This window comes from Mixophyes fleayi, chromosome 7, assembly GCF_038048845.1.
Source record: "Mixophyes fleayi isolate aMixFle1 chromosome 7, aMixFle1.hap1, whole genome shotgun sequence".
Lineage (NCBI taxonomy): Eukaryota > Metazoa > Chordata > Amphibia > Anura > Limnodynastidae > Mixophyes > Mixophyes fleayi.
Genome location: NC_134408.1, coordinates 153,643,363 through 153,668,993, shown reverse-complemented (window position 1 = coordinate 153,668,993; position 25,631 = coordinate 153,643,363). Strand labels below are relative to the sequence as shown.

The window sequence follows — 25,631 nt, the reverse complement described above, 5'->3', positions numbered from 1 at the left end:
TGTTCTTTAGATGTATGTAACATGATTTAGATATAGAGTCGATGTGGGGAATAAATGATAGTTGTGAGTCAAGGATTACACCTAGGCAGCGAGCTTGCGGGGTGGGATTTATGGTCATGTTATCAACAGAAACAGAGATGTCAGGCAGGAAGCTTCTGTTTCTCTTGCATCCTATCTGGGGGACACTGCTACCATGGGCGTTGTATGAGGGGAGTGTGGAGTTGGCACTTAAGTAGTTAACTTGTTTAATGTATCAATGCTGACTGACCCCTCCCCTCTGCAACCCCCTGTAACTCCTCAGTTTAGATTAAGTGCCCAAGGGAGTTGGGCTTAATCCTCAATGCTAGGGTTTTACTTTTTTGTTTTAATTTTATTTAACTTTATTTAATTTTATTCATTTTTTAAAGGAATTTTTTATTGTTTTCTTATGCGTGGAGTGTGTTCTACCTATAGAGAACACACTCCTGGTATGTAGCCACACTATGCTGTCTTGTGAGAGCCGGATGGCTCTCACTGAAAGCGCTGCCAGTGTTTAGTGCTGACAGGCGGATAATGAATTTGCTGTCACACTTCAAGCCTCCCGAGTACCGGCAATGCCTGACAGGCATAGAGTGGCGGTACTCGGAGCAATGGCGGGCGCCATCTTACGGGGCCAGACCAAGTTCCCTACTTAATAAAGGAGAAATGTTTTTGCGGTGTCTTGTCAGATATGTGCGTATTCTGGAAATGTTCTTTAGGTGTATGTAACATGATTTAGATATAGAGTTGATGTGGGGAATAAACGACAGTTGTGAATCAAGGATTACACCTAGGCAACGAGCTTGCGGGGTGGGATTTATGGTCATGTTATCAACAGAAATAGAAATGTCAGGCAGGAAGCTTCTGTTCTTGGGTGGGAATATTATTAATTCAGTTTTTGAAAGATTGAGTTTGAGTTGGCGATAAGACATCCAAGATGAAATGGCAGAAAGACAGTCAGTAACGCGAGACAACACAGATGGTGAGAGATCAGGAGAGGATAGATAAATTTGTGTATCATCCGCATAGAGATGATACTGAAATCCAAAGGAGCTTATTAGTTTTCCAAGAGAAGTGGTGTAGATAGAGAATAGCAGAGGACCTAGGACTGAGCCTTGTGGTCTCCAACTGATAAAGGAAGCGGAGCAGAGGTGGATCCAGAGAAATTAACACTGAAAGAGCGATTAGATAGGTAGGATGAGAACCAGGATAGGACAGTGCCTTCAAGACATAGGGATTGTAGCGTTTGTATGAGGAGAGATTGGTCAACAGTGTCAAATGCAGCAGAGAGATCCAGGAGAATTAAAAGAGAGTATTGGTTATTATTTTTTGCTGTGATCAAATCATTGACAACTTTGGTCAGTGCTGTTTAAATTTTTTGTTTCACACTTGTATCTATACACTTAGAGCTATACACACTAACTAAGCAGCCATCACTGGCTTTGCAGCCATTCTACTATGAATATATCTGCTTAACAGACACATGTGATCAGAGTACTTCCATCAAGCCCTCAATAAACCCCCCCCCCCCCCCAACAAACCTTAGCAGTAAAATGTTTAAACAAACAAACAGTGAAAGGACAACTTGCAATAAGGTTGTAGTAGTAATTACCATTAGAAATAAAACTGCATTTTCTTAATTCGGATCAGACTGTTTGCAATATATGTATATATGAATATATGAATGCATATATGCATTATTATGACCTGATTAGAGACACTGATGTAGTTTGAGGGGTCACCTCTAAGCTTTAATGTTCTTCACTGTTTTGTTATCAGGAAGATGGAGGCTCAGAAGAAGATTCCTATTTCAGAAGACAGTTATAGACAACTTCTTAGTTGTCAGAGTGAGGTTAATGACCTTCTCATTAGGAAGTTCCACTGTGCTATTGAGCTGAAGGGACCCAAACCTGGGTCGTCTGCAGCTGAATCAGTGAAGCCTGTAGTCGTTTATGAAAAGAGACCTTTTCAGAAGAAAGTTTTGGTCAGCGTGTGGAAGGATGACCTCACCAGGCAAGATACCGATGTTGTGGTGAACGCAGCAAATGACCGACTGGACCATATCGGGGGCTTGGCCTTGGCTTTGGTGACAGTTGGAGGACCAAAGATTGCTCAGGAAAGTAAGGATTATATTTCTAGATATGGAAAGTTAAAAGCTGGAGATATCGCTGTGACGAGTGCAGGAAACCTGCCCTGTAAAAAGATTGTCCATGCAGTGGGACCTATGTGGCTCAGTGACACGCCTGCGACATGTCAGTCTGAGCTGCAGCAAGTCGTGAGGGAAGTCCTTGACTATGTGATGAAGCATAAAGACATCAGATCTGTGGCCATCCCAGCGGTGAGCTCAGGGATCTTCGGTTTTCCTCTTGACTTTTGTGCAGATATTATCGTGAATATCGTCCGCTCATTCATTTACAATGCATCCTGTGATCACCTGAAAGAGATCCGATTTGTAAACCACGATGACAAAACTGTTCAAGCCATGAAGTCAGCCTGTGAACAAATACTTGGAGTAAGCGACACAATCAGTGGTGGAACATCACCTTCCCCTTATCCAGGGTCATCTTACCCACATCAGGCGTCCTACCAACCAGAGCCACCTTCACGTAAAGCGTCCTTTCCAAATATGTCACCATCCATGAAAATCAACGGCTTAAACATTCACCTTATACACGGATTGATCGAGGACCAGAAAGTAGGTTCTGTTTGTTCCTCTGTCTTAATGGGCTGACAGATTAATTCTGTGGCTGTGTTTCCTCTAGTTGTGTCTTCTACAGCTGGCGGTATCAGATGAGTCTGTCTACTGGGGGAGGTTTTGTTAGTAAGTACAGAGTGCTCCTGTACTGCAGATTATACAACCTGCACTGTACATGTTATAACGTGAGACTAGTGTAGTGTATGACAAGGAGGTTGTGCTAATTCTGTACAAGAGATCTGAGAGAGGTTGATACTCTTTGCTAGGTCTCTGAGTTAGAGGTAACAGGACAATGACAATGGGGTTAAATTAGAGACAAGTTTAAAGCCAGTCGAAGCATCAAAACCATGTAACATAATATGCAGGACATCATCTATGTGTATATCTCAGAATAGAACATGTATAGAAACATCGGGGTCCTACCTAGACCCTCTACATATATAGAATGTTCTCTTCCCCAGAAGCTGATGTTTATCACTAATGGGTTTTCTGACATTTACCAGCTGTATGAACCAGAACACATTAAACACTATAGCACCATCCCAGGTCCATGCTGGGTCGGTGCATTGCACAGATTTTCAGCATTTCTCATATATTTAATGTTAATGAGCACCCTTCACCCCCTCAGACAAGTGATGCTAAGGTAAGTTATTGTAAAGTACCTTCTGTTGTGACTATATGTGAGTAGATTTTGTGCTTATAATAACCCTATTCGTATTACTTTTCTTTGCAGACAACAGTTATTGTGAATTCAGTCTCCTCAAATCTGGATCTGTCTTATGGAGTAATAACAAAAGCAATTCTCAATAAAGCCGGTTACTCCTTGCAGACAGAAATTAATAAGAAAAGAAGCTACAGCTCCCCCATGATCCCTACCAAGGGGTACAACCTGTCCTGTGATTTTGTATATCATGTGATACTACCACTTTCTCATTCAAGGAGCACTGAGCAGGTGAGTATTTATATAGTACATATTATCATTCTTATCCTTTATTTATACGTTCTCTGCCCAGGTACAGGACAAATATTGTATTAAGAAATGCTCATTATCACTTTTGTTCTAATGGTTATAATGCAGTTTATCGCTTTATTCACACAGCATGTTCAAGTACTTCTGTGGTCTTCATCTCAACCATAAGGATGTGATTATTATTGTGTATAGACTGTATTATGCAGAATACAGGTATGTTAGATGCTCTTCTGACAAGATAACAATTCCGATCTGTTCCATCCATTAACGCAATTAATGTCTAAAGAATCTGTTCTCTTCTCCTCCACGGTCCAACAGGGAGAACGCTAACGCCACACAGATAAGGTCATGGTCGGGAATCGAGAATTGTGACCCCAGTGCTGTGAGGCGGAAGTGCTAACCACTGAGCCACCGTGCTGCCCATACAATGAAGTTGGACCGTGGAGAAGAGGGAAACCTGACAATGAATTTGTAACTTCATTAACCCTAGTCTTTGTGCGTGTGTTACAGAATTAAGACTGTAAGCTTCAACGGGACAGGGACAGGGACAGATGTGAGTGACAAATTTTCTCTGTACAGCGCTGCAGAATTGGTGCTGCTATATAAATAAATGATGATGATGATGATGATTGTCATTATGACAACTACATTGTCAGGTTCCTCTCATCTCCTTCACAATCCAATTACATTGTCAGGTTCCTCTCTTCTCCTCCACAATCCAATTACATTGTCAGGTTCCTCTCATCTTCTCCACAGTCCTATTACATTGTCAGGTTCCTCTCTTCTCCTCCACAGTCCAACTTCATTGTCAGGTTCCTCTCTTCTCCTCCACAATCCAATTACATTGTCAGGTTCCTCTCATCTTCTCCACAGTCCTATTACATTGTCAGGTTCCTCTCTTCTCCTCCACAGTCCAACTTTATTGTCAGGTTCCTCTCTTCTCCTCCACAGTCCTATTACATTGTCAGGTTCCTCTCTTCTCCTCCACAGTCCAATTACATTGTCAGGTTCCTCTCATCTTCTCCACAGTCCTATTACATTGTCAGGTTCCTCTCTTCTCCACCACAGTCCAACTTTATTGTCAGGTTCCTCTCTTCTCCTCCACAGTCCAATTACATTGTCAGGTTCCTCTCATCTTCTCCACAGTCCTATTACATTGTCAGGTTCCTCTCTTCTCCTCCACAGTCCAATTACATTGTCAGGTTCCTCTCTTCTCCTCCACAGTCCTATTACATTGTCAGGTTCCTCTCTTCTCCTCCACAGTCCAATTACATTGTCAGGTTCCTCTCTTCTCCTCCACAGTCCTATTACATTGTCAGGTTCCTCTCTTCTCCTCCACAGTCCAATTACATTGTCAGGTTCCTCTCTCCTCCACCACAGTCCAACTTCATTGTCAGGTTCCTCTCTTCTCCTCCACAGTCCAACTTTATTGTCAGGTTCCTCTCTTCTCTTCCACAGTCCAATTACATTGTCAGGTTCCTCTCTTCTCCTCCACAGTCCTATTACATTGTCAGGTTCCTCTCTTCTCCTCCACAGTCCAATTACATTGTCAGGTTCCTCTCTTCTCCACCACAGTCCAACTTCATTGTCAGGTTCCTCTCTTCTCCACCACAGTCCAACTTCATTGTCAGGTTCCTCTCTTCTCCTCCACAGTCCTATTACATTGTCAGGTTCCTCTCATCTCCTCCACAATCCAATTACATTGTCAGGTTCCTCTCATCCCCTCCACAATCCAACTGTATTTCCAGGTTCCTCTCTTCTCCTCCACAGTCCAACTTTATTGTCAGGTTCCTCTCTTCTCTTCCACAGTCCAATTACATTGTCAGGTTCCTCTCTTCTCCTCCACAGTCCTATTACATTGTCAGGCTCCTCTCTTCTCCTCCACAGTCCAATTACATTGTCAGGTTCCTCTCTTCTGGCCCAGAGGGTATACTTACTGGAAAACAAGGTCCTCACACTCTTGCGCAAGACCAGGACCCTACCCTACTATCTCTCCTCAGCTGCATGAAACTCCTGGGAACGATGGTATCAGTGTTCGAAGCAGTGCTCTTTGTGCAAATCTCGCCCTCTTCAACAGGAGATTCTCCGAAAATGGTCGGGTTCTCAGGAGAATTTAGACAGGCAGATCGTCCGCCTGTCAAAACCCACTCATCTCTCTCTGGCGAGGTGGTTATCCAAACACAATCTGGAGAAGGGTCAGTCCCTTCAAACCGACCCATGGATCTTAGTTATGACAGATGCAAGTCTGGTAGGTTGGGGAGGTGTAACAGGGTCCCTGAGATTTCAGGGCCTCTGGTCCCCCCCAAGAGGCCACACTCTCGATCAATGTCCTAGAACTCAGAGCGGTGTACAGGATGTTGACGCAAGCACAGAGGTTTCTGCCAGGGAAGGCTCTTCAGATTCAGTCAGACAATGCGACAACCGTGGCGTATCTGAATCACCAAGGGGGAACTTGCAGTGTAGGGGCCATGCGGGAGACAGCCAGGATCATGGTATGGGCGGAGCGCCATGTACCCAATATATCGGGCGTTTACATTCCCGGCATGGAAAATTAGGAGGCAGACTTCCTCAGCAAGCAGAGGGTTCACCCAGGCAAATGGTCTCTGCCCTCCTAGTACAACGCTGGGGCAGGCCGGAGATCGATCTCATGGCATTCAGACTAAACCATCAAGTCCCCCTGTATTGCTCAAAGTCTCGAGACCCTCAAGCACTTATCACGGATGCCATGACAGTGCCATGGTACTTCTGGCTAGTGCACCTGTTCCCACCGATACACATCCAGGTTTAGCCTTCCTAGACTGCTGGCCTTCCTGCAGGCCGGCCTAGATAAGGGGCTCTGTCACAGGATGGACCGCCTATGCCACCCTGTCTGTTGTTGCGGGGAACCGGTTGGGCTTACTTTGCCACCGTTCCCTTTCGTTACCCCAAATGCGCCCTCTTGTCGCAGTAGGAGGGGCTTACATGTGCTGCCACCACTGGGCTCCTTGCCGGCATCCAGTACTGGGTTTATTCTGGGTAACTGACGCTGCTAGCGTGTCTCGTTGCTGGTGTACCTGGGCTGGTACTCCTGACCTCTTACTATGGATCAGGGTTGCTGTGGATGTATCCCCCTCCCCTGGCCTATCACACTGAACAGAGCTGCAGGGTAGCAGGCAGAGCGGTGGTACTGGAAAAGCTGGGTCCAAACCTCAGGACAGCCGGATTAGATATTGGGTCTAATCTGTAGGTCACAGGAATACAGCAATATTGAAGATGTTTTCAAGCAGGTCTTTGAAGCAAGATGTTTATTTGCTCTCACTGGTTAAGGGTACCAGTGATCAGGTCAGATGGTGAGATCAGAAGAACAAGTTTTGAATACAAGCTAGTGCCTTTTATACAGTTCAGACACATGCTATTTGTAGCATCAGGATATAACCTGTTTACACAAACATGGATTTACATGCATTGAAAAGCCAATAATATTTACACTTAGCTATGAAATTCTTAAAAACCTTGCTGTGATATCCTGCATCTTATTTCAGAGGCAGGATACGTACTAGCAAGTCAAAAGGTCTAACTGACATGAATACCTTCTTCAGACAGTCACCGAATACACATTCCCACAGAACAACCCAAACAAGCCAATTCCCCACATCACAATACACCAAAGGCTCATTGTATCAGATATATACATCAGACATAATGCTTTTCCTCTAGAAAGACTAAACAGAAAAAAAAAAACATTTTCAACCCTGCTCTCAGAAATAACGATTTTGTATCTCAAAATATGCACAATATTAAAAATAAGTGCATTGGTAATTTATATAAATAAGCGCCCTGCGCTATTTCCTTTAAATAAATTCATACCATAAGTTATTTATATGTGATCCAGTCACACTCCCCTCCCCTTGTCCATGCTGCAACCAGTGTGCCATGTCCAAACGTTTTGGCTCCTGGTCTCTTAGGGTTACCGGAGGTGACTCGGATTTCTGGGTCTTCCTGCCAGGACTGTCCATCCGCATTGCTGTGAGCCTTTCCTTGCTTGTGAATTATGTCAAAGTCATAAATTTGAAGTGCAAGGCTCCAGCGCAACAAACGGCCATTTTCCCCTGAGGTGTGTTGTAGCCACTTTAATGGATTATGATCAGTCACCACAGTAAAATGTCATCCATACAAATAAGGTTGTCGTTTTTTCACTGCCCACACAATGGGCAAACATTCCCTCTCAATTGTGGCATACCCCACCTCCCGGTTTAGCAGTTTTCTTGCCCACCTGGCTAAGTACTGCTCCCAGTCCATACTGTGACACATCAGTTTGCATAATAAAGTCCTTGTCATAATCGGGCACCAACAGTACTGGAGCAGGAACCAGGGCTTCCTTTAACGACTGAAATGCCAGCTCACAAGCGGGTGTCCAGTCAATGACTTTGGGGAGTTTATTCTTAGTGGGATATGTCAGGGGCTTCGCTACAGTGGTAAAGTCTGCGACAAAACGTCTGCAGTTGGTAAGAATGCCAGTACATGTAACTGGGTTGTGGGCTGGAGCCAGGCTCGGATTGTCTCTACCTTAGCTGGTTCTGACCTAACCCTACCTTCCCCCACACGATCACCCAGGTATTGTACCTCTGACATCCCCATCTGGCACTTCTCTGCCCTAACAGTGAGACATGGCCACCCCATCTTCCCTAACACCAGCCCTATTTGCTTTAGATTATCTTCCCAAATCTTACTGAAATTGGAAATGTCCTCTAGGTAACCCTGCACTCTGTTCAACTCATCTACAGAAGCATTACAGGGCAAGGGGTAGGTGTCAGACATGGGCACAGGCAGGGGACCTACTATGTCCACAGTCACTCGCTGAAAAGGTTTCCCAATTATCGGCAAGGACCTGAGTGGAGCACAAACACTGGGGCGCCCGAGACACTGACACACATCACAGGACCCACTGTAGGCCCGGACGTCGTCCAACGTTCCAGGCCAGAAAAAGTTCTGTGTCAGACGCTTCAGTGTTCGGTTTTTCTGCCCTGGTGTCCTGCCATAGGGATTTCAGGGGCAACTGACATTAGTTAAAGCCCCGTGGTACCACCAGTTGAACTTGTTCCTTCTACCTTCCTAGCTACACGGTACAACAACCCTTTACGCCAGGTCACAGTCCCCACCTCCATCGCTGGAAGGCTGGCGCCTCATGACTTCCAGTAAGGGATCAGAGAGCTGCGCTGCCCTGAACTCTTCCCTGCAGCCCTCACTATTGTCTAAGTCAGGATACGCTGCAGGGGGTCTATGTTGGTGTGACTAGGGTCAGGCAAAGTGGGGTTAGTCCAAGGATGGGTCACTGTGGTCAGCTGTACGCACCGCTGGAGCTGGCATACTGCTAGGGACAGGAGCATCACCGGGCACCCCCACAAGATCAGGTTGGCAAGAGACAACATCCCCTGCGTTGCTAGCGGACGTAGTCTTTCCAGAGGCAAAGGGCTGGTTGTTTCCTGAAGAAATAGCAGATGTGGTCTTTTCCTCTGGGCTGGCGGAAGCTGTGGTTGCAGGTGATGGCTGTTTTCTAGCAGCTGTGGTCTTTTCCTCTGGGCTGGGCTGTGCAGGTGTAGATCCTGAAGACTGTAGCTTAGCAGCTTGACTCCGGGTAATAGAGTTGAGAAATGCGGTCACAATTCCACCCCCAACATCATTGCCCAAAATCACATCAGTTGGGAAGCCATCCCCAGTCCAGATACACTCTTGCGACAGGCACTTCCTTCTCCAGTCCATCCTCCACAGTAACTGGCAGTGCGATTCCATAATACTGCAGCAGGATCAATAAGATGGAGACTCACAACAGTAATTGAGGCCCCTGAGTCTCTCAGTCCGTCACCCTGCAGGGGTACCACTTGGACCGGCTGCAGATTCCTCCACATGTTTTGGGGGGTCTTTTGGACACACAGGTGACTCTCTCCGCTGAGTCACCGTAAGACATGCCACACTCCACTGGGCTGGCAGGGGTGGAAACAGTTTCTAATGACTCACCTTCGCCAGTTAAGCAAGTCAGCCGGGCCCCAGGACTCGGATTAGGGGCACGAGTCTGGGGTGCTGGGGCTGTGGGACAGTACATCCTTAAATGACAGATTTTACTGCAGTGGTAGCACTTTCTCTCCAGCCTGGGCTCCGATGGTCTCTGATAACTCCCAGAGACAGGGCGGGCAGTGGCTGGCAAGGTATACCCGAAGGGTTAGGTACTTGCTTTTGGGGGTGAGTAGAAGAGGGGTGTCCCCCTGATTGTACAGTCCTTTGGGGTTGGCTGTTAACCTGGCGTTTCTGCCAGTGTGGCCTCACTGCCACATACTAATCCGCTAGCTGGGCCGCTTTTTCCAGGGTTGCTGGGCTACGGTCCAATACCCACTCCTTCACCTCCGGCCCGCACCGGTGGTGCAATTGCTCTCTGCAAATTAAGTCATAATTCTTCCTAGGACTTGGCGTCAGATCCATTAATCCATCTTATTGCCAACTGCCGCAACTGGTTGGCAAATTCCTCTTGGCTGATGTGGGTGCTTTTAGCCAAGTCCCAAAACTTCTGCCGGTAGGTCTCCGGGGTAATAACATAGCGCTTAAGGAGGGCCCATTTTACCACATCGTAGTCCGCACAGTCCTCTGGGGCCACTCCGCGATAAGCTTCCACTGCACGTCCTTGTAGCATGGGAACCAGATACTTTACCCACTCCTGTTTGGGCAAGTCATGGAAGCTACAAGACATTTCAAACACCTGCAAGTGTCCACCAATATCTCCAACAGTGTCATCAAATTTGGCGCAAGGTATTGCATGTTGCCGTTCCAGAGAATTCCCTCCCTTAGAGGCAGCTTCGGTATGTCCCAATGTCTCGCAGTGTCCCCTAATGGTAGGAAAGAGGAAAGAAGATTTTTACTCACCGTAAAATCGATTTCTCTTACTCCATTGGGGGACACTGTGCACCCTTCCTTGCTCTGTAAATAGTTTTGTTGTGTGAATTTTATGTTTATATTCTCTACCCTATGGGGCTCCCCTTCCTCATATCCTTCGTTAGTCAAAACTGAGTTATCCACAGGAGAGGAGGGGCACAGTATCATTTCCCGGCTTGACTACTGTAACCTTCTTCTCACCGGCCTCCCTCGCTCTCGCCTCGCCCCCCTTCGTTCTATACTCAATGCGGCTGCGAGGCTTATCTTCCTTTCTTGCCGCTCCTCTTCTGCCTCCCCTCTCTGCCTTGCCCTACACTGGCTCCCCTTCCCCTAGAGAATTCTTTTTAAACTTCTTACCCTCACCTACAAGGCTCTCTCCCACTCTAATGCCCCTTATATCTCCAATCTCCTCTTCATCCACACTCCCACCCGGCCCCTGCGTTCGGCCAATGACCGTCACCTCTCGTCCACTCTGATCACCTCATTCCACTCCAGAATTCAAGACTTCTCCCGGGCTGCCCCCTGCACTGGAATGACCTCCCGCGCTCCATCCGTTTGTCCCCTAACTTGTGCTCCTTCAAACGGGCACTCAAAACTCATCTCTTCCTCAAAGCTTACCAGCCTTCCACCTAACCCTCTCTCCATGCGCACTCTCATCCCCTCGCTCCTCCTCAGAAGAATCCCTTTCTGACTCCCTTTGTGCCGGCCGTCTGTTTCCCCTCCCTTTAGGATGTAAGCTCTTATGAGCAGGGCCCTGCTCCCTCCTGTCTCTCTACCTTCTCTTCTGCTCCAACTTCAATATAATTGCTTTGCCTGGAGCCTCTGAAGTCTTGGTACTGCTCGTTTATTGCTCTGTACTGTTATTCCCTGTACTGTATTGTCCATTGTTTGTATTGTGTACGGCGCTGCGGAAACCTTGTGGCGCCTTATAAATAAATGATAATAATAATAGTAGTAGGGTGAGGAGAATAAAGACCAAAGAAGTTGACTCCCAGACCCACTACTATACCCCAAGGTCTCGCAGTGTCTCCCAATGGAGTAAGAGAAATCGATTTTACAGTGAGTAAAAATCTTCTTATGTCACTACACAATATAATGTCGATATTCCTGTGTTCTGTCCCATATTTTGCAGGTTCTGAGCCAAGTGACCCATGAGTGTCTGAGAACAGCATGTAAATACGGTTCTAACTCAATCTCATTTCCGGCCCTGGGAACTGGTAATGTCGGTCTCTCCAAGCAGACTGTGGCGAGAATCATGACAGAGGCCGTTGTCACCTGCACCAGAAATTCCCAGCACAACATGGACGTGTTTTTTGTCATTTACCCCAGTGACAAAGATACTTTTAAGGTTTGTTGCAGCTTTTGTTGTAGATTTTGCATTTACTTATAATGGTATTAATGACAGAGAACGTTATGTGTAGAATCATCACTGGTACAATCTGCCCCAAATTGTCAGAAAAGGACATTTTATAGCCAGCTGTAGTCATTTGTAGCATGTAGTAATAGAAGACAGAATTGTGCAGCTGCTAATATGCACATGTACTACATACTAGGGCAACAATTCTATATTACAATGTGACCCTGTATTAGGATGCAGAACCTCTATATTAAATCAAAGAGTTGATGACTCGGAGATTATGATGATGTAATATACGTATTTTACTGGGAGCAGCTCCCTACTCTCAGCGCAGCGTAGTGTACATAGATATTTACATTTGTAGCACTTACTCTCCCAGAATGCTCAGCGTAGATGGAACAATAGATCCATTGAGGGTAATGATTTTTTTCTTTAAAAACATCAAATCTGTCATTTTCATTCTGGTTTAAGGCTTTTCAAGATGCATTTTCTCGGGTCAACAGTGATAAGAATACGGAGAGCAGAGCGGAGAGGAGAGGTGAGCGTCTAAGTGGCTGTTTTATGGGTTCTTCCATTATCAATAATTGTCATTTTCTATCAATCATCTTGAGGGTGATTTAGGAAGCATTTGGATTAACAATCAATGTGTCAGAGTCTGCGGCGGTGCAAACATTTCTTCTGAGGTGAGGAATGGGTAAAATGGCGCATCCATTAAACTGCTAAAACCTCTCTGGTGCCCGATACTGTTATCATCATCATCCGCTATTTCCACCATCTCTGACCACCACAAATAATACGGCCTCTTAGGTGCACATGCATCTTATTGCGCAAACAGACCCGTACTGTACTCAGCCTATGTTAGAACATCCCGTCCCACCTCTCCAGGCGTAAGTGGCAGAATCGCACAAATCTGCATGGTCACATGTGTGTGTTGCTGCTCTTCTGGGCAGAGCGATTTCATGCATGGTTCACTGCGCCAGCTGCCGTGGTACTCCTTCTGCATCAGGACCAAGATCTTTAAACATGGGGATGGAGAGTGAGCAAAATGCGTAGTAGGCAGCGGAGATCAGACTTTGGTACGGTCAGTGAATCACCATTTGAACAAACATGTTTATACCATCAAATGCCAAAGTAATAAAAATATTAGCAATAGTGACACATGAAATGGAGATTGTCCCAATGATCCTCCTGCTTAAGAGATGACTAGGGCACACGTAAGCTGTATTTTAGAAGAAAAATTATACGCTAATAGGCGGAATTCAAAAGTTGTGTTTCTACTCAATGCATTTCCATCTAAACCCACAATCCAACAGACAGTCGCACAGAAAGCAGGTGAGACCCTAAGTATAGGCTACGGGGATAAATGGGCAGCTTTGTGCATGATGAAATGCGTTACGTTGCTGCATTTTCCTGGATCATAAATGACCCCCATTGTATCAGTCTATTCCTTGGTGCTGGATGGTAAGAGGAGCACCTAGTATATTGTTATAATTCTCTGTATATAACACCAACATATTTCTGTGCTTTACATACATGATGTCACAGATCAGTACAAAGCTTAGTAAGCATAGAAACATCAAGCAGTACACCAGAGTAAAGTCGGCCCGTGAGCTCACAATCTATAGGATAATTACATTGTACCACCATCCTACCTGGTCGTGGCCATCAGACAAATGTGCAGACGACACATCACAGCCGAGCAGACAGGACACAGACGACACCTGTTAGACATTTGCTCTGACTGTCGCATTGCTCATAATCCTGGTGCTGATGGTCAGGAGGACGATGGGAGAGTGACACATACAACAAGCAGTTAGGTCACATTCCTGCTCACAGCATGCAGGACATCAGAAGGTTAATCAGCACTCGGGTAGCACCACCAAAATTGACATTGTGACGAGTTTCGAGCCGCAAACACACCTTCTGGTTACACACAACCTCCAACACATCAAAATTATCATGTAATAAAAATATATATGAAAATGTTCAGATCTGAACTTGAAATTAGAAACAATATCCATTCATGAGACGTAACATCCCATACATTAACCGGCCAGATAAATCACCACCGCTTGGGAGTAAGCTGTTGTGTATAATAAGGACGGATTGCCACCACATGCAGACCAGATGCATGTACATCTCAGAAAGCCGTATTATTAGTGAGTGGTCAGGGACAGGTCGCCAGCACTAGTGAACAGCTTTTGATTGGCTGGTTGCTTCGCTGGTGCTGAACGGTGCTTTCTACGTTGCTTGTGCATAGATTGGGTTTTTTTTGTGCGTTTTAGCAATTTATTTTCTGTACACAAGACTGAGAGTTGTTTCTGCTGTATTAGAGGATTTTTTTCTAAGCTTTATTGATGCCTAATAGCGAATTCTTACTTTACAAGCAGAACAAATGATTAATAACAATAGGTTTAAGTATATGCGACGTATGCCTGGTGTAAAACAGCGCACATGCTGCCTATGTGGAGCTGTAGATATCACCAGATACGGACTAGCATATTGGAGGAATTACACTATTTTTGCATGGTTTTTTTTTTTTGAGTAAATTACACCCATTTTGCAACCAAGTTTGCATCTTATACTTGTGACCTGAGACACGGTAACTAACATTCCAGGTATTACAGGTAATTTGCTACTTGTTAGGAGACTGATTAGCTGGGACATTAATGTGAGATTGGGTCGGGTAGGAGAGGGCTGAATATTGTGACAGCTGATTCCTTTTCTCTCCTCCTTCTTCCAGTCTGTAGCTGCGCTTTATAATACAAGGTTCTGCTGAGCAGGATGTGAGTAATGCCAAGAAGTAGGAGATTATTCTGTGTATTTGTAAATATTAGAAAATAATCTTTTAAATAACTTCCATTATGCTATACCTTCTTGTATTTTGCCCGTCTGTGTAGTATGCTCTACATCCCCACTGTGGCTGTTTGTGGTATCATATATAATAGGTTCGGACACAGCCCATCGTCAGTAGCAGCAGATTAACTGTCAACGTGTTGGTCTTTATTTCCGTTTAGCAGAGTGGGAGAGCTCAGAGGTGAAGGAACATTTCAGAGATGAAGAAACATCTCTGACCATTGACGGACCGAGCAGAGAAGATGTAGAAGCAGCTGCGGCCTTTCTGGACAGTGTTGTCCGCTCCTGGCCGGTGGTCATACAGAATAACCACATAGTGCTGTTTGGGAACAAGGAACACGACATTTTAGCATCTCCTGATTTCCCAGATGTCTCCATACACCTGGAAAATGGGACTGCCACTCTGAAGATTGATGGTCCCCGCCAGAACAAGGTTAAGGCGGCCGTACTGGTGGAGCGGCTTCTCTTGGAGGTTGAGAAGAAACACGCTGAGTCGCTGGAGGAGGAGCTGGTGGAGGCCGCAGTGATTTGGTTCTATGAAAATAAAACTGGGAGTCACAGATACTCGGCACAAGCAAACAGATTGATAGAGAGAGCCTACGTATCCCAGAGCTACTTAACACTGAAGGTCGAGCCCGGTCATGTCCTTGATATTAAGAATCTCACAGCAGAAGGTCCCACCGGAATATTTCAGCTCAGGAGACGGTGTAAGTATGAGCTGTAATGTACAATACAGAACGGGGGGCAGTGAGGGTCATCGGTACAGAAGGATCTATCTCTGCAGTAGTATCACAGATTACCAGGGTACTGACTGCACAGATATCTCATGTTCATGTGTTCTCCAGATAATCACTGTACCAGAATCACCATATAAACAGCTCTCGGATGATAATTAATCTACGTACAATCCTAGGAATGACATTTCCTTTCTACAGGTATACGTGAATATTCTAAAACTGGGCAGAAGGCGCCTATGTCCAGACATTGGCTGTCACAGATCGAGACGGTGGTAGAATCCAGCCAGGAATTTAGAGACCGGAAAAATGAGTTCAGGAAAGCAAATCTCGCATTAATCAAGGTAACTCCATTATTATTATTATAACCTTTGGTGATGGCAACATTATATTATATGTAGGGATTGAGCATATGAGTGATTTGTATTATACGCATGTATTCAGGCCTTGTGCACTCTGGAATCCATCAAGGTACAGATCTCAAGATACATGCACTGCTCAATCCGGGTGTAGGTCTGCTGGGCTCTACTACACAGACGCTGCAGGATACGTCCTATACTTATGTGGATCATACATTTGCAAAAGAACAAACAGAAAAATAAATAAATAATTGAATTAATGTCACGTTAATAATAATATAGGCATTAATGATAAAACATTATTTAAAAAAGTGTTGTTTTTTTTCATTTTTTTCCCATGAAATACATTTATTAGGTTGATCTTAATGTCTACTCTGTACATAAAATACATTGTTACAGTTTCTCCTGATTGCAGACACGTTACAGCTGTATACACAGCCGTCATCACTAGTACTCAGCACTAGGACCGGTAGCTGGAGCTAGAGATATGGCAAAGAAACATGTTACTTTGAGACAAAAAATTATTGGAGAAAACAGGCTTATCTCCGTGTGAGGCAGAGGCAGCATCCATTAACCCTTTTCCCAATCCCTATTAAGAGCGCTTATCAATCTATGTTTTTTGACATGTTACTAGGAGACGCTCAGAGCTGGACTTGGGTTCTGGCCACGCGCAGAGTGCTTTTGCGTAGGATGCGCTCAATATCGGCAGATACGTTCCTTCATGGATCAGCCCAACGTGTCCATTTGTAAGAATTCAGAGATCCATGGGACGGTTATTATTCTTTACTCAAGTGGTCACATCTGTGATTGTTATTATGTTTATTTCTTGTCTCTATATGGGACTATTATGTTTTACATAAGAGATATTGCTCAATCATACCTGTGATTGTGTCATATTTGTGACCATTATATTTGATATTTTAGCTGCGTTCAGCTGGTTTCAATTATTGGTATTCTGATGTATTGTATTTATTATAGGTTGAAACCCTCTGATATGTCTTTAATTATTAAATGTATGTTTAGATTTATCTAATTGGATTGACCTTTATTATTCCACCAATTAAGTTTTTATATATTCTATCGTACCATCCTTGTACTGTCTTGTCATTTGTTGGTATTTGGTTAGAAGAAGGGGGCTCCGAAACATTAGCTCTAAGCCAATTTAATACTATAAGATAGGAACAGATTAAATGATCAATTCTTTATTAGATTGTTTGTTACACAAACATTTTTACACAACAAGATCTCCTCAATTAAACCATGGGTGGGCCTGGAGAACAATCTGGTTCAGGCCATAAACTAGCAGCTCTATTGTGGTTCCACCGCCATCTGAACTCCCTAGGATCACATAAGCTGCCTTGCAAGTGTGGGACAAGACTTTGTAGACCACAGAATCCATGACATTCCCCACATATAACCTCTCTATCCCTGCCCTAGCGAAACTCATCCCAGACCTCAACCCTAACACATGATATGCTAAAGGTGTCACCACTATTAAAACTTTATTTTGGGGCCAGACTATTTTATCTTTTTCGCAACTACAAGATCAGTTCCAGATAGCGAACCAGGACTTTTACAAACACTTACAGGTCCGACATTGGTTGACTTCTCTGTGCTCACAACACCTCACCTTACAAGAGCCCCTCCACTCCTTTATACTAGACTGACGACAGGGGCAAATAGGGCTCCAATATCTTTCTGGTACACATTTCTTTACTCTGAAAGCGAACTGACAAAACTTTCCTTCCAACGTGCTTGGGAAAGAGACCTAGGGGTATATTTACTAAACTGTGGGTTTGAAAAAGTGGAGCTGTTGCCTATAGCAACCAGATTCTAGCTGTCATTTTGTAGAATGTAAGCCCGACTTAACATCTATGTTACTGCTAGATTCCCCTGCGCACTAGGCCTCCTATCAGCTAAGACATTTCATGCGGATCATTTAGACATATCCCCTCACAGGCCTATATAGACGATTGTAAACTCCATTAGTTATGACAGTTTGGTGTTAGATGCTCAGAACGGCATTAATGTTCTTTAGCGGGTAGAGTGCTCGTGCGTCCTTTCATTTTTTTTAGCAGTTTCATAATTAAAAGTTCCATGTATGTAGCTGGGGATGTGAATCATTATATCCCCTAGATGATTGTATTACAAGAATTACCAATAGTGCTGTTATTCATTATAATTCATTCATTATTTTAGTTATCTTATATGTTCTGCTTGTAAAATGTGATCAAACCTGTTTATAAGAAACTCAAATGTATAGTTCAATACTATAGATTTTATTAGCTCAAATTTATGTGTAGAGTCATAACTTTGTGTTCCCTAATAATTTCCCCACCGCACTGACCACCGTTCAACCGGCAGAGAACAAGCAGGCGGATCTCCTTATAACAAGCAGGCGGATCTCCTTATAACAATCAGGCGGATCTCCTTATAACAAGCAGGCGGATCGCCTTATAACAAGCAGGCGGATCTCCTTATAACAATCAGGGGGATCTCCTTATAACAATCAGGCGGATCTCCTTATAACAATCAGGGGATCTCCTTATAACAATCAGGCGGATCTCCTTATAACAATCAGGGGGATCTCCTTATAACAATCAGGGGGATCTCCTTATAACAAGCAGGCGGATCTCCTTATAACAAGCAGGCGGATCTCTTTCTAACAATCAGGCGGATCTCCTTATAACAATCAGGCGGATCTCCTTATAACAATCAGGCGGATCTCTTTATAACAATCAGGCGGATCTCCTTATAACAATCAGGCGGATCTCCTTATAACAATCAGGTGTATCTCTTTATAACAATCAGGTGTATCTCTTTATAACAATCAGGCGGATCTCCTTATAACAATCAGGCAGATCTCCTTATAACAATCAGGCGGATCTTCTTATACCAATCAGGGGGATCTCATTATAACAAATCAGGCGGATCTCCAACTTGCTTCTTCTTAATAATGGTATATTCACAAGTGAACATTTCTTATGTGAGTCTAACAGGGTTAAGATCATTTTAACACCTTTTAGACAACAAAAACAACCTATTTTCTTGGATTCCATCATCTATTCCATCATCTATTTTACAGTTATGTTAAAGTGTTCTGCAACTGGGGCTTCCGATAACTTTAGGACCCCCAGCACTGTAAAAGCTGTGATCCAGACCCCCTACGTCACTTCTTATCCTTCTAAACTGTTTCTGTTTTCTTCCAGGTGGAGAAAGTGCAGAACCAGCTTCTGTCAGCAGTCTATGAATCCAAGAAGGCGGCCATAGAACAGAAATCAAAGAAGCAGACTGCTCATCACTTATACCAGCTGGTTCACGGAGGGTTCCGGAAGCAGATTTGTGATGTTGGGTTCCAAAGACTGTACACAAGTCCTAGCGGTGAGTGTCAACAGTGTGGTCATGTTTCAATATATTCATAGACGTGGCCCGGAATCCATTTTTGCTGACCAGGATTCTTGTTTTTCTCTAATAAACTGAATTCCTGTCTGACGTCATGTCCCGGACGAGCCCCCAAAAGTTTAGAAACCACTGCAAATAAATCACACAGAGGTAATCTACGACTCACAAATATCTTGTAGAGAAAACAGGCTTCTCTCCATTCTGAAATCTACCCTGGGATATGAGGTGATCTCCCAGAGACAGATGTTATCAAGGATCAGGAAAACACAAATGGATTTCAGGCCATAGATGTATAATGTATGTCACATGATTGAAGGAAACAATGTACCCATTTGCTGTGTTACTTTATCATATATACCCTTGACTAAAAAGCTTACAATTAGATATCTCCTGTTGGCTACTTCTACATTAAGTTTTTTACTTTTTTGCTTTTACTCTCATCACAATGTTTAACAAATTGCTTTTCTTGGTCTCTTTTCATGGCATTATTTTTAGGACTGTATCATCATTCACCCCTCCACCAACACAAACATTTGTCCACATTGCACCTTCATTACTTCACTCACCTCTAGTTAACACGCATGAACTGTTGTCCTATTTATTATCTCTAACAAGTGCAGCCTCCACCTGTCGCCAGAAAATAAAAGATCACACATCTTACAATCCCCTTACCTATCTTTCTCTCTCTCTGCTTCTATTATCCGGTGATATATCACCTAATCCAGGTCCCCCCACTACTCACACACACACATACATCTGAGCACTACCGCTCTATAGCAAACCTCAAACACATCACCTGTCTCCCCTCTCTTCCAAAGTCCTTTAAATGTGCCCTTTGGAATGCACGCTCTGTTTGTAACAAACTTACCTCCATTCATGATCTCTTCCTCTCAAAAAACCTCAACCTTCTGGCAATAACTGAAACATCATTAAAAAGAGAAGTGGACTGCACCAGATGTACCATTAAACCTCCTCTTATTGTATAAATACCTCTTTCCCCATTAATATGGAGAAAATAAATTTATTAAGGAGGGGTGCACCCGGTCAAAGATTTGTAATAACCTTTTTAAAGAAAAGAAAGAGAAATGACCAGCTGGGGCACTCATAAATGGATGTGAACATATATATTTTAATTATATTTATATGTTGAATGTAATAAAATCAATCTTTATTGGTATCTAATTAAAAACAGTTGTCTAATAGCGAAATATAAAAAGTGATGATGGAAACATTGATTATTATAAACATAAATTCAGTTAAGATAGACAAAGAATTGTCTAGCCGCGAGGCTACTCGTGTGTCTTAGGACTTATTCAAATGAATTCTGTAATAGATCCACCTTATTAGGTATTGCAACACTCCTAATTTAAATATAAATACTTCGTATTGCCTCTGTTATTTCACTCAATTAATATATACTCATAGATAGGATTCAGCATAGGATGGTATAGAGTCAAATTATCCCACTAATCCCTTACTGGTTATAAGTGGTTTAGATTAGCTCCTAATAGTCAGTTCATAAATTATCATTATGAGTGCTTGTTATTACTTCTGTTTTTTTCACCTTTGTATTCTCTTATATAAAAATCCAGCAGTAGGTACTTCCTATATAGATTGATCCCATAAGTTCCTAACGCCCCCTGGAGCACACCAACAATTTATTGAGGATTTCTCTGCATGGCTCCCTCACTTCTTATCTTCAGACATCCCCACCATCATCCTGGGTGATTTCAACATCCCCATTGATAACCCACCTTCCAAAGCTGCTTCCAAACTACTCTCTCTAACCTCCTCACTTGACCTCTCCCAGTGGGTTGAATCATCTACTCATAAGGATGGTCACTGCCTTGATCTTGTTTTCTCTAGACTATGCTCACTTTCTAAGTTTCTTAACACACCCTTCCCCCTCTCGGATCATCACCTTATCAGCTACACGCTCACACACTGCTCTAACCTCTCTACAGTCTAACTTTCCCAAGCCTCCTCATACCCGCAGAAATCTTAATTCTATTAATATTCAACAATTTTCCACCTCTCTCCAACACCTTCTCTCCCCTATCTCTACATTCTCCTCCCCTGAGATGGCAGTACCTCATTTTCACCAAACCTTAGCAACAGCCATTGATCAAGTGGCTCCAGCGACACTACATACTACACGTCGACTTCGATGTCAACCGTGGCACACCAAAGCAACACGAAATCTTCAAAAACTGTCCCGTAAAGCAGAACGTCACTGGCGTAAAACTCGCACCTCTAATGACTTACTTCCAATCTCTTATCTATGCTCAGGCTTCTAACCCCAAACGCCTTTTTAAGACATTTAAAGCTCTTCTCAATCCTCCCACCCCAAAACCTCCGTGCACTATCAGTGCCCAGGATCTTGCTTCCTATTTCAAGGACAAGATTGATAAGACCAGACTAGAAATGGTATCCTCTTCCTCGACAAGCAATTGGCTCAATTCCTTCCCACCAACCTCTGACACCCTCTCTTCATTTGACCCCACAAATGAAGAGGAAATTTCTACTCTTATCTTCCTACTCTACCTCCTGTCCTCTTGATCCTATTCCCTTGCAAATTGGTAGATCCCTGTATCCTGTGCTCATCTCACCTCTAACTAAAATCTGTAATCTCTCGCTCTCTACTGGCATCTTTCCGTCACTATACAAGCACGCAGTGATTACTCCTATTCTAAAAAAACAAGATTCCGACCCAAACTCTCAAATTACCGTCCCTTCTCTCAGCTGCCGTGCCCCTCCAAGCTTCTAGAGAGACTTGCCTACACTCGCCTCACACGCTTCTTTTCCGCAAACAACCTGTTGAATCCTCTTCAGTCAGGCTTTCGTTCTCAACACTCCACAGAGACTGCGCTGACCAAGGTTGTCAATGATCTGATCACTGCTAAAACTAAACACCATTACTCTCTCCTAATTCTCCTGGATCTCTCGGCTGCATTTGACACCGTTGACCACTCTCTTCTCATACAAACGCTGCAATCCCTAGGTCTTCAAGACACTGTTCTATCCTGGTTCTCATTCTACCTTTCTAATCGCTCTTTCACTGTTAATTTCTCTGGGGCCACCTCTGCTCCGCTTCCTTTATCAGTTGGAGTACCACAAGGCTCAGTGCTAGGTCCTCTGCTGTTCTCTATCTATATCGCTTCTCCTGGAAATCTAATAAGTTCCTTTGGCTTTCAGTATCATCTCTATGCGGATGATACCCAAATCTATCTATCCTCTCCTGATCTCTCGACATCTGTGTTGTCCCGTGTAACTGATTGTCTTTCTGCCATTTCATCCTGGATGTCCTCTCGCCAACTCAAACTTAATCTTTCTAAAACAGAGTTAATAATATTCCCACCCACCAACAAGAGCATACCTGACATTTCTATCTCTGTTGATAACATGATCATAAATCCCACTGCACAAGCTCGCTGCCTAGGTGTAATACTTGACTCACACCTATCCTTTGTTCCCCACATTGACTCTATATCTAAATCATGTTACATACATCTAAAAACTTTTCCAGAATTCGCACATATCTCACACAAGACACTGCAAAAACCATAATTCATGCACTCATCATCTCCCGCATTGACTATTGCAATTCCCTCCTTACTGGTCTTCCCAAAAACAGACTCAAACCCCTACAATCTATTTTGCACGCTGCGGCAAGATTGATTTTCCTTGCAACCCGTTATTCCTCTGTTGAATCACTCTATATGTCTCTACACTGGTTGCCTGTTTTCTACCGAATCCAATATAAAATACTTTTACTAACCAACAAGGCCATCAACAAAGCTGCACCAACATACATCTCCTCTCTTGTCACAAAATATCTCCCAATTCGGCAACTCCGTTCTGCACAAGATCTGCGTCTCTCATCCACACTCATTACATCCTCCCATTCCCGGTTACAGGACTTTTTTCGGGCTGCACCCACTCTATGAAATTCTCTCCCTCGCACAATAAGACTCTCCTCTGGTCTACAAGCTTTCAAGCGTTCTCTGAAAACCCACCTCTTCAGACAAGCTTATAATGTTCCTCAACCACCCTCTTAACCTCACTACACTACCCTATTACCACCTGTTATACAACTACCCCTTGACCAACATTGTTGTGTGACAGGATCATTTAGCTTACGAGTCACTTTTACCTTTGCAGCCTGGCTGGGCCGACTGCAAATGTAGACTTAACCTCATGTGTCAAACTCCCATTGTCCAATAGAGTGTAATCCTGCGAGCAGCCTTCTCACCTCTTTGTCTGTTTTACCCAGTTTGTTTATTAGCTTACTATGTTTGTCCCCAATTGTAAAGCGCTACGGAATATGTTGGCGTATGATGATGATTAAGTTTCATCACAGAATTGACTCGTACATGACCTTAACCTTGTGTGACGTTATTTATCTTTCAAATTTGTAAATCAAACGTTTACACTTCTATCTGCCTTGTCCTTATTGTTTCTGTTACTACATCAGCAGATATTTGGTACAATTAACAAACTAGGAAAGAGTTAAACAGATTTATGCAAATATGGGTAAAGCCTCCACATTACTATCTATCTGTAATTTGGGTAATTAGCAATGGCTAAGCTAGTACCCATTATATTGTAGAGTATACCGATGTCAGTATGTGTGTGCAGATACATACATGTTATGTGCATGTTTTTATCTTACGTAATATGTAGTATTAAATGTGTATATATAAAGGTGTTACTATGTATTTATCTGCCACACTGGTGGATAAATCTGCCCCGTTCCCTGCACACCAATATGTCAGATCTATAGACGCCTGATCTCTCTCTCTCCAGGGTCTAACTACGGAGTCGGAATTCATTTCAAGAAAAGTCTGAATAACATTCTGCAAAGTTTTAAAACCCCGGATGAAAATGGCCTGATCTATATATTCCAGGCTGAGGTCCTGACCGGCACCTCTACTGAAGTCACTTCTCGACTGAGGGAATCACCACTTCCTCTGAAGGGTAAAGATGATCTGGAGCCGTGCGACAGTCTGACAGATTACAAATCATCACCAGAACACTTTGTCATATTTGACTGTTTTCGAGCAAAGCCCTTGTATCTGTTCACCTGCAGACGCACTGATCCAGGCAGTAGGTATTAGCTGCAGGGGGCTGGGATTATAGTCACCTACACTCAGTGGATGACGTTGAGATTACAGAACACTATTCAAGGTTAAAGTATATACCCAAATAATCATTTATATTTCCTATGTGACTGATCATTTAGTCTGGATACAATCATTTATAATGTATCTGAGTACAAAACTCTTTGTAGATTCCACCTAGCACAAAGTGTATTAATAACCAGACAATAAATCTCTAGTGCAGAAGTGTGAAACTGGGGGGAGCGCTTGTGCCCCCGACGCTGGTGGGCACCTAAACTATTCTATATAGTGCTTTAGGGTTCTCTATTTTTCTACCAGTTGGGATAAATTATTTTCTAAAGTTTCTTTGTTTTTTTGTAACTGTGGATAAAATTGCAGCAGTTATTAGGAGATATATTTAGCCTATATTGAATCTAGTAATGGGGTAATATGGGGTGTTTACCTCCCGCTACGTACTGGCAGGGTCATCCTATAATTACAGACACACAGCAGCCTCAGGGGCTTCTGGGTAACAAAATATAATTCATTTTTAAAATGCAAATTGTTCTAAATCTGTTTTTTTTTAGATCTAATAAAGATTAAACTATAAATAAATGGTATTATATAGTGTGGACTACTTTGTATAAAGATCGTTATATCACCGGCATTGTGATGACGTGACTCACACTGACATTAGTGTAGACAGTGTGTACACGCTTAGGGCATGTATACGATATGATTCTTGGGTCACGTGTGCTATGTGGCTCAGGCCACGTGTGTACTAGGAGGCTCAGTATGGACAAGTCTGTCACATGTATGAAAATCATGGTGAAATCTAAATCCTACAACATGTGACCCTCCCTTTACTACACTGACAATAGACGTCTGGGAGCCGACCCGGCAATCTGGGAGTTAGGACAGAAGGTCGTTTTTAGGATTATGGGACGTTACTTAATCTTGGTGGATCCACAGATAACTTTGCTCATTAAGAGTGATTGTTGCAGGAATCTTAAACAGTTTCTAGTTGTAAATTCTCTTGGTAGAACCACGGGTCTTCAAATCCTATAGAAGACTCTTCTTGGCTGTAATGATTGTTAGCTGAATAGAGGTATCACACTAATCTTATGCTGCACCTCTGGTTCAGGGGGGGGGGGGGAATTCTGGGCTTCTGTGACAGCTTTATAATAATTACAGATTACTTCATATCAATGATATCAGGAGATGAGTGATGTGTTAGTGAG

The 25,631-nt window shown here is 43.5% G+C and overlaps 1 protein-coding gene across 2 annotated transcripts in view; it reads left to right on the top strand.

Annotated features, from left to right (window-relative positions):
* PARP9 (poly(ADP-ribose) polymerase family member 9) overlaps nucleotides 1-24,959 on the top strand; it is a 43,356-nt gene extending 18,397 nt beyond the window's left edge. For both annotated transcript variants that reach the window (XM_075181245.1, XM_075181244.1), the window contains 8 exons: nucleotides 1,798-2,713; nucleotides 3,447-3,665; nucleotides 11,716-11,931; nucleotides 12,412-12,478; nucleotides 14,958-15,503; nucleotides 15,732-15,874; nucleotides 19,099-19,270; nucleotides 24,098-24,959. In XM_075181245.1, the coding sequence (XP_075037346.1) occupies nucleotides 1,802-2,713; nucleotides 3,447-3,665; nucleotides 11,716-11,931; nucleotides 12,412-12,478; nucleotides 14,958-15,503; nucleotides 15,732-15,874; nucleotides 19,099-19,270; nucleotides 24,098-24,408 (2,586 nt within the window). In that variant the 5' untranslated portion in view covers nucleotides 1,798-1,801 and the 3' untranslated portion in view covers nucleotides 24,409-24,959. The remainder of the gene's footprint in view (nucleotides 1-1,797; nucleotides 2,714-3,446; nucleotides 3,666-11,715; nucleotides 11,932-12,411; nucleotides 12,479-14,957; nucleotides 15,504-15,731; nucleotides 15,875-19,098; nucleotides 19,271-24,097) is intronic.
* The last annotated feature ends 672 nt before the right edge of the window (nucleotides 24,960-25,631 follow it).